Source organism: Laetiporus sulphureus, assembly GCF_001632365.1.
Source record: "Laetiporus sulphureus 93-53 unplaced genomic scaffold LAESUscaffold_37, whole genome shotgun sequence".
Taxonomy (NCBI): domain Eukaryota; kingdom Fungi; phylum Basidiomycota; class Agaricomycetes; order Polyporales; family Laetiporaceae; genus Laetiporus; species Laetiporus sulphureus.
In genome coordinates this window covers 1-8,449 of record NW_024468546.1, presented here as the reverse complement: position 1 = coordinate 8,449, position 8,449 = coordinate 1, and the positions used below count along the sequence as shown (strand labels likewise).

The 8,449-nt window shown below is 48.8% G+C and overlaps 4 protein-coding genes across 4 annotated transcripts; 1 reads left to right on the top strand and 3 right to left on the bottom strand.

The window, feature by feature from the left end:
• Positions 1-64: 64 nt before the first annotated feature.
• Positions 65-857, bottom strand: LAESUDRAFT_728734 (uncharacterized protein). Its single transcript, XM_040909502.1, is given in 4 exon segments — positions 65-95; positions 112-326; positions 459-564; positions 628-857. The coding sequence occupies 3 exon segments, from the start codon at positions 646-648 to the stop codon at positions 214-216; spliced, it is 240 nt and encodes a 79-aa protein (XP_040761470.1). The 5' UTR covers positions 649-857; the 3' UTR covers positions 65-95; positions 112-213.
• Positions 858-1,538: 681 nt separating this feature from the next.
• LAESUDRAFT_728733 (uncharacterized protein) lies at positions 1,539-2,353 on the bottom strand. The gene has a single exon (XM_040909501.1). It carries the CDS (start codon positions 1,953-1,955, stop codon positions 1,761-1,763), a length of 195 nt encoding a protein of 64 aa, XP_040761469.1. The 5' UTR covers positions 1,956-2,353; the 3' UTR covers positions 1,539-1,760.
• Positions 2,354-2,520: 167 nt separating this feature from the next.
• Positions 2,521-4,686, bottom strand: LAESUDRAFT_814400 (uncharacterized protein; the record flags this gene model as incomplete). The annotated part of the gene is made up of 5 exons (XM_040914576.1): positions 2,521-2,734; positions 2,803-3,211; positions 4,335-4,495; positions 4,561-4,589; positions 4,643-4,686. The coding sequence occupies 4 exons, from the start codon at positions 4,684-4,686 to the stop codon at positions 2,852-2,854; spliced, it is 594 nt and encodes a 197-aa protein (XP_040761468.1). The 3' UTR covers positions 2,521-2,734; positions 2,803-2,851.
• Positions 4,687-5,305: 619 nt separating this feature from the next.
• On the top strand, positions 5,306-6,521 carry LAESUDRAFT_715917 (uncharacterized protein; the record flags this gene model as incomplete). Its single annotated transcript, XM_040907207.1, has 6 exons — positions 5,306-5,517; positions 5,637-5,758; positions 5,924-5,928; positions 6,043-6,057; positions 6,223-6,377; positions 6,422-6,521. The coding sequence occupies 6 exons, from the start codon at positions 5,306-5,308 to the stop codon at positions 6,519-6,521; spliced, it is 609 nt and encodes a 202-aa protein (XP_040761467.1).
• Between the last annotated feature and the right edge of the window lie 1,928 nt (positions 6,522-8,449).

The window sequence follows — 8,449 nt, the reverse complement described above, 5'->3', positions numbered from 1 at the left end:
CCACTGGCCTCGGAACCTTGCGAAGAATTTCGAGGAACATTCACCCGCTAAGCAACCACGAATCATCCGGAAGCAAATACAATTGCCTGTGGCTGAGACGCGTCTTCTTTTGAACGCGTCGCGCAGGACACGGTGCTTGGAACTCCCAACAAGGAAAAGGCTGATATTTTGCCACCGGGAGTCTGATCTTGCGGGCGGCCCAGCAGCTGGACCTCAAATGTGCCGCTCGGACCTTTCGTAACAGCTGTCCGTGTTGCCTGTAGTTCTGGGGCGACATCTCGATGGTGTGATCAACGAGTGGACAACACGAGCTTGCCACCACCGCGCTGCAAGATGGTTCCGCGTGAGAAAAACGAAATGGTCTCTCTATTGACTGTCGCCGCCGCCACTTGCTCTTCACCTTAGTCATAGAGCCAAGGAGGAGACACGTGTTCCATCCGATGGTCTTTTCGATGGACGGCCCTGCCTGGATCCGCGGCACGGCTGCCACAACAGGTCTGCTGCGAAGACCACCGCTGAGATGTCGACTGTGTAACGCGCCATGCTACCGACGCCAAAACCTATCTTCCTTCATGAGCAGCGTACGTCAGAAGCCTGAACTCCTAGACCCTGTTAGAGATGGCTTACCGATTGAGATCTCCGCTTCATGCCTTTGTACTCACCCTGCTTGTCCCACCGTGTCTGGAACGGATATCATTTGGAGACGTGGTATGCCACTTCCGTGATGCTCAGAGCCAGATATTTTACACAGAAACTCGCAAGACATTCAGCATCCAGACCGCCGCCAAGCAGCTCGTTGTCGTCGCCGCCACCCGTCGAAGTTTCGGCGAGTGGCAATTCTACCCCTTTGTTCAACGGCAGAGATCTTGGGTTGCGGAGCGGTCAGAATACCTAAAGCCTTTTGCTGCTACTCCCACGAAGATGAGGCGTCCGCCTTTGTCACTTGTGTGGCTGATCAACGTGCTCGGCCTGCGAGCAATGTCACCATGAGTATGGAAGCATGGTCGGGACATTCAACGTTGCAAGGAATCCAACATCAGACCATCCGACTCACCGAGTGTCAAAGCCATCCAAGAGCCAGTCCGTTTCGTCGGCCTCTGATCAAATCGTCCGCCTTGTCCTTTTTTCATCGACACGATTGGACCATTCTCCACGTGAACACCAGGTCTATCCCGTGCAGCAGTACTCGTCTGTAAAGGCACAATGCAAGTACTTCGTTCGTATTACCGATGCACCGCTATCTGAAATGGTTAGACTGTGATGAGAATGACGACGTCTTCCAGCACTGCTCGAACTTGTACAGGCGACGGCGGGGAGCATGCACAGGCGGGGATGTAGAAGGAGCTGTCACGGTGGTTATACACGACAATCATTACTTCAGGTGCGTCTCGAAACTCACTTACAAGCGTTACTACTTCACGAAGTCGTTGTATTCAGGGCCTATCACCGTTCTGCCTTTGAGGCTTATGTAATGATGTAGAGAACGCACCGTAAACGGAAACTTACAGAGGCTGTTGGACAACAGCTGCAAACATCTCCCCGAGCACGTCCCGTTCAACTTTCGGGTCTTGATCAAGGACATCCCTGAGCGTTCTAGAAGTCCACATTCAACGCCTTGCTCGCAGTACCGCCTCCGCTTCCGAAACCAGTAGCATATGTTGGCGCATCGGTGAGCGTCACTGGAAGGACAGAGGAGAGCCTGAGGGGAGCCTCGTGTTCGTCGACGAAATAAGTGGGTGTGTATTCAAGACATATAGACACTATGAGAGGAATTGAGGCGGAAGTGGCTTTGAGCTTCTCCTAAGCAGCTTACTCTCCAGTATCTTCGCTACTGCCGTCATCCTTCTGTGGAACTTATCCGTTGATTTAGGTGAATCGCGTGTCAAGCGGGCGGTACGACCCATGTCGATGGCGAAGTTGAAAGTGAAGCTCGGGACTCGACCATCAATACCCATATGATGCGACCATAACGAAAGACATTGTCAAAGAAGCGGTTCCTGAGCGCCAGCGCATGCCTGTCAGATTTCTTGCGCTGCCATTCGTAATGAATCTCACCTCACTTGATCGCGCTCTTTTGTGATATTGGTTCCTCCACGTATCAGCAGTCGCTTTCAATATCGCGATAGAGATCAATGCCACAGGCGAACTGCATAGGAAGCTTACTTCGACTAATCCTCGCATCACCCGTTATATCGTCCGCTCACACAGCCACCATCAGAATGCTCTGCTCTCGGTGAAGTCCCGTGGTCGCGAAGAGCTGGTGATTCCCTTTGTAATGTGTACATCTGTCTTTTTTATGTCGTGCATTATCTTCGAGGTTTGGCTTGTCAAGTCAATAGAATGCCTTGATCAGCTCACAGACATCCTGTCCACACAGCCTTTCTCACCCAAATCAACCAAGCTGTGCTGTGTTTACGCGGAAATGCTGTAAACTACGGGAGTTCAAGATCTCACTGTGAATGTAGTCTCTCAGGCCTCCGTGCCGAGCTATCAATGCCATCTATCAATGCTATAGCTATACGTCGCAGCAGTGGACAAGCATACAACAGCTGTTAAGCAACGGGTAGAGTGGCCTGTGCAGCGTGCATATTCATCAACTCGATGGCTCGTCCGGAATAGATGGGCGCGAAGCGTTGCAGAGCAGATGTGTGAAAACTCGATTGCAGATGCAACTATGTAGTGAGGACGTTCATACGAGAAACATGTCAAATGAGGTCTATAGCACGATACGCATCTGCTGACGTTGTGCGGGAAATAAATCTGCGATGAGACGGACCGTATGAAGCTTGATGTGTCACTTACGAACAGCAAGTTAATCTGACAGCTCGGCTTGGAGACCCATTCTCTCCCCTCACATATCGTTCTCTCCACCCGACAGCATCTCTTCCTCGACTTCGTCTATCCCCTCTTCCTCGCCCACGTCCTGACGAGCATCAGCAACGGCAGCAGCATCGTCTGCCATGCTGCGCGGTTCGGCAATAATTTGATCATGTTCCATAGAGTCTTGCAGGTGAGCGCGACCGGTCTCCTGGGCTCGTTCGGTGCTGCTAAGGATGTTCAGTTCGAACGACATGTCCTCGACATCCCCTTGTGCCTCGAGCCCACGCTGCGATCGGACAAAGGAGGGCGTCTGGGACTGCTCTCGACGTGTGGACCGCGCTGCAGCTCGGATGTTGAGGTAAAAAAACGCGAGATCAGAACCGGAGTGAGTCTGTAGACTTGTCAGTGTCTCATTGGCAGAGAAAATGAAAGAGGATTGCTTCACGAGTATTGCAAACAATTGACAACATTTGCAGCATTCTACCACGTGCATAGTCACATATGACAGAGTAGTCAGGATCTAGCGGAAGACATGGAATGGACGGAAACAGCATGCACTTACACCGTCCAGGAAGACCAATACAGTTGCAAGTAAGTTCAGTAGTAGTAGAGCTCTGGAAAATATGCTTCAGACGTTGCCAGATTGAGTCCGACTTCATTTCTCACGTCAATTGAATCGTGCCTGTGAAAATAGTGGACGCAAATGTTATTCGAGTTCGCAGACCCATAGTCAATGTCTGATAACCGTACCGTCTCTGAGGAGTAGTGCCGCAAGTGACGGATTCCTCGTAGACAGGATGTCAACGGTGCCCAGTATATGGTGGACATACAACCTGCGCCAGAGAATTGCGAGCGTCATGATGTTGACAATTGAAATACAGATATCATTGATTACTTCCATTGCGGTGCAATGGTCAAAGGAGTGTGGAAAAAATCATCCCTGAGTTCGGACTGACATCTGTGGTAAACAGATAAGCAAATACGGATTTATTGAAGACACGGGCATGCATACTTATCCCTGATATCTTGCGCTGAACTTGAACTGTTGGACTGGTTGCATATAGCTGTCCCATTGGACCAAGACACTGAATATGCCTGTTGGATTAAGCCTTCACATAAATTCAACATAAGCTAATCAAGAATGCGTCCTAATCAGCCGAAAGCGTACTGATGTAGACGTTTGCGACCACATTGAAGACCACAAGCAGCGTGAGGAGCATAACAGGCCATCGGCTGCCACCCGTTACGCCGTTTACTCGCAACACGGCATTTACTCGCAATAATGTAACCACTTGGCTACGTTTGAGCTGTGATGATGTGTCGTAAAGCATGCCACCCTATCCTCTGAGATTATTCCAATTAGTATGAAAAGCAGATTGCTCGTCACAATGTTTGCCATACAACTACAATATAACAATAATCAGACACGAATAATATGACGACAGGGAAAACTTGCCTCTACAATATTTTTAAGTAGTAGTTGTGTCCAGACGAGACAATATTGATTCACGTACCGTTACTGTGTCAAGATTCATGAGCGACCAAACGGAAATGATCGCATAGCTCAGTGCAAGTGTCCTATTGGCAAAGAACAGCCACGCAGAGAACGATCTCTCGCCCCAGAACAGCTGGACCTCCTGGCCAAATGTGATGGCATGATCAAATAGTATGAGCGCTGTGTGAACAAAAATCGTCGATGGTCAGCCCGTAATAAGCAAGAAATGTCTGACTGGCCTGTACCCGCGATAATAGCATAGTTTTGTGTAAAGCTGGTAATATACTGTTCAATGCAGTACAGTTCCAATTGTTTGAAGAGACGCACCTTTCGTCCAATACGGCGATTGCTTCAGAGGTGGCGATAGACATGCCTGAGTAGAGAGAATGGAGGTCATATTGAGGTGATGGACACTCAGCCTATTTATAACGCCATATTCCATCATGAGATAACGTTACATCACCCGCATATCAACATGCGGTGTGAGCCAGCTCACTTGCGACGGGGTCTTCAAACAAATAGCGGCTTGGAACTCATGACTCTATCATGCCTGCATGAGTACAATGGCAACTGAGCGAGACATGCACGTCGGAATGGAAGGGTCGCTCGGCTCATATGATATGAGATCATGAGGAGGGCTGTGTTGTTGGTCAGTTGCTGTGATGTAAAGATTGCAACAATATAAATGAATTGAATCACGGGAAGTATCGGACGAATCTCATGGCAACGTTCAGCCGAGTCAGTGATGAACGTAGCACGCGTACAGGGGATTCACAGAAGCAAGGATAGAATATGCCCCATGGTCAGATGCTTGCATGAGACATACCGGAGTAGGCCAGAAACTGTGGAATGACTGATTGATGATTTGACCCTGAAGACAAAACCGGTGGTTCATTTATTGAGTGCTCTGTTCTGAGTGAATCGTTGAGAAAGGAAGACGAAACACATGATGACGGAGTTCGCCAGTGCAAGAGTGGCTGAGACGAAGAGATGGCGGCATGCCTTGACTACCGTATGAGTCAGTATGGGAGCCTGATTATGATTCGGGTATCGTACTTCTGCAGCGTGGCACTTGAACTTGGATGGCCATTGAAGAAGACGCGCTTGTGGCGTGGAAATGGTGCGGGAGTGCTCGATCATTCTGCCACGTGGCACGTGTCCGGCCGATCACACATATTTCAGGCTGTGCGCTGCAACGACAGGTAGGGAAATTTATGCTTTCGACGCTCGCATAGAGCGACCCCTCAAAGAGCCAGCGCTCTGCACAGAGGGGGAGACGTTTGTAATGAGCCGTTTGAATTATGTATGACCCGGTTCTTAGAGACGAACATATTCCCAATGCGAGCTTCAACAATGAACATCCACTCCCGGGTTCGCATAGTGCGTGGCAAGCTTCATGGAGGATCTTCCCAGCACATTCATCTGTGCTGAGGCCAAACGTCGGTACGTCGCCTCATCAAAGTCTTACATTGCATTGAGCAGCGGAAGCCTCGGCGAACGATTCAGCAGGTATTTAACCTACTCCCTTCTAAACATATCCAAAAGACTCTTCATAACCAGACAATCAGGTTTAGCAAATATCCTCAAACAATGCTGCCTTATTCATAGTCTCAGTGAGTCCATAGAATCTGTGTTATCATCTCTCTCCACCTCACTCTATGCATCACATATCATCCACTGGTCAAAACATGCGGTACCGTTGCTTAGTACCTCGATACATCTGTCAGCGCTCGGTCGCTCAGGTCCGTTTTATTTCGCAAGGCATCTTCGATCTGCTGTGAACTGGGCTATTCTTGCGACCAATGCGGGCGGTGCTCTCAGGGGTGATGTTTGATGTCGGCATCGATGAACTGGGCTGTTCTTGTATCTGATTCGACGCTGTGATTCGACGAACTCGCTGCGCACAGAAAGGGTCGGAGCTGAGGCCGTCAACCAGTAGCGCAGTCCATCCTCGCGTCGCAACAGTTACTGTCGTCCAACGCCGAAGCAGTATGTCCCCGCGAAAGCCGTTCAATTCGTCCATTGGGTGTTCTCTCAATGACTCTTCGGTGCTGGTCGGGACGTAATTTCGTACAATACCCCCATTTGCACTCCATATGTATGCAGCTCTAATTTTGAAGGGCCTGTCCTTTGGCTTTTATTGGCTGTCAAATTGTGGAAGGCCCAGTGCTGTTGTGAAGAGTGCCGGGACAACTCAGCCACGTAACCGGGCATCTGCGTTTTCTCATTGGGCGCTGCTTTTCCGTCATTGCACAATGGTAAACTCGCACGTCGGATGCACGCCTGGGTTGACAAGATGCATATTGACACTGACATGAACATGGGTGATCAATAAAATATGATGTGAGAACTCTGTCTTGGTGAGCTATTTTTTTGATATTGGTCAGTCACGAAATTTACCTAGTCGCCTGCCAGCCTGGCCTTTTTGTCACCACAATTTTCTTGTAATTCCACCGTATCGTGCATGTTCACCCACGCAAAGTGCTCAATTCGAGCGATCTGCGGTCACAACAGGATTTCTATGTGAAGGTGAGTGGACAGCTCATTCCAAATAACAAAGTAATTTGGCTATTGACAGAATGTGGACGCGAACGGCTTACGTAATAATCGTCGCTGCAGTTCGACACCTTTTAGGAAGTAGTTTACGTAACGTTCGCCCCTCCTCCGCGCTGCCCCTGTTGAGCCCTGTTGAGCTTTCTTGCTTTCTATCCGCTCACGTCGCTCGATGGCGTTTTCTACGTACCTCCTCGCGGCAGTGCATGGTGAGTAGTCTGTAATGATTTCGACGTTGATTTGCAGTGTTTCTCGCTGTTAGCGTGTACTTATTGCTTTATATATGCTCATGTCGCTTAATTATGTACTTCCTCGCGGCGGTGCATGGTGAGTAGTTGGCATTTATTAAATGGTCTATGCTCTGATTTTGACGTTCGTTCACAGCGCTTCTCACTATTAACGTGTTCTTATTCAACGTGCTCTGTTTCTTTATACCTCGGCCGCCGGTTGCACATTCGGGACTCGGGAGACATCCTAGAGTGTGCACAGTCGCATCCCTCAATTGGTTACTGCTCTCCTCCGGTTGGAGGTAGTATTCATAGGTCATGCATATGCTCGACAAATGATATACATGGATTTTCGCCTCGATACGGATTGCCTGTCCTGCTGTCTCGTCGTTTGTCAGTGACGTTCAGAGGTACGCAACCTGTGAGTTCCCTCGATTCCACGTGGTCCTCGAATGTTTCATCGATCGTGCTTGACGTGCCTGCCACTGCCTTTATTGTTCTTTGCTCATGTACTTCCATTGCACAGTTTGACCGATCTCGCTCAAATGCATCATATACATGGCAGACATGACACAATTTATCAAGGTGGGAAATTGTGTGCGAATGTCGACTGATTTCTTACACATGTGACAAATATTTGCAACTATGGCATTTCATGCTGAAAATGTTCCACTTTGGCTGTGAATGTGAACTATTTGCGATTTAAATGCTACATTGGCAAACCTTTGCCGCAAATGTAAGACATCAGCCAACATTCTCACACTATTTTCCACATTGATAAATTGCATCATGTCTGCCGTGATAGGAAGAGACCATCGAAAACATACGGTGATCGGTTTGGAGTCTATTGTTCGGGCATCAATGTAGTTTGGCTTGTGTGTCTGCCATTGCAGTGTTCAACTTTGTACATGATGGTTTGCACAAAGTGAGTTCAGAAGGGATATGTACGATGCACTGGCATCTGTTGGATCGATTTCCAGTTGTAAGTGGACAGCTTCGACGCACAGAAAGAACTAGGTACTTATTCGCCGGTGTTCATCATTGTGACTTACCTGCTCTGCGCAGTGGATTGGAATGCATTATTATAGACATGCCATTGAAAGATCTGGTGTGCAGGCTCGATTTTGCATCGCTTGTTTCAGTTGCAACTGCACATGGACTAATTGCTCCTGGGAGTGAGTGGACGTCCACAATCGTCATGAATGTGATCACCACTGACACCATCATCCCCACTGTTGAGAAAGCTGAACCTCACAATCGAGGCTCAGGGACAAGCCGAGGTACCGAGGCCCTCACAAACGAGAGTCCGGACCAATGTGGCTGAGGGATTAGATAATATTTCCAAATGTGTACA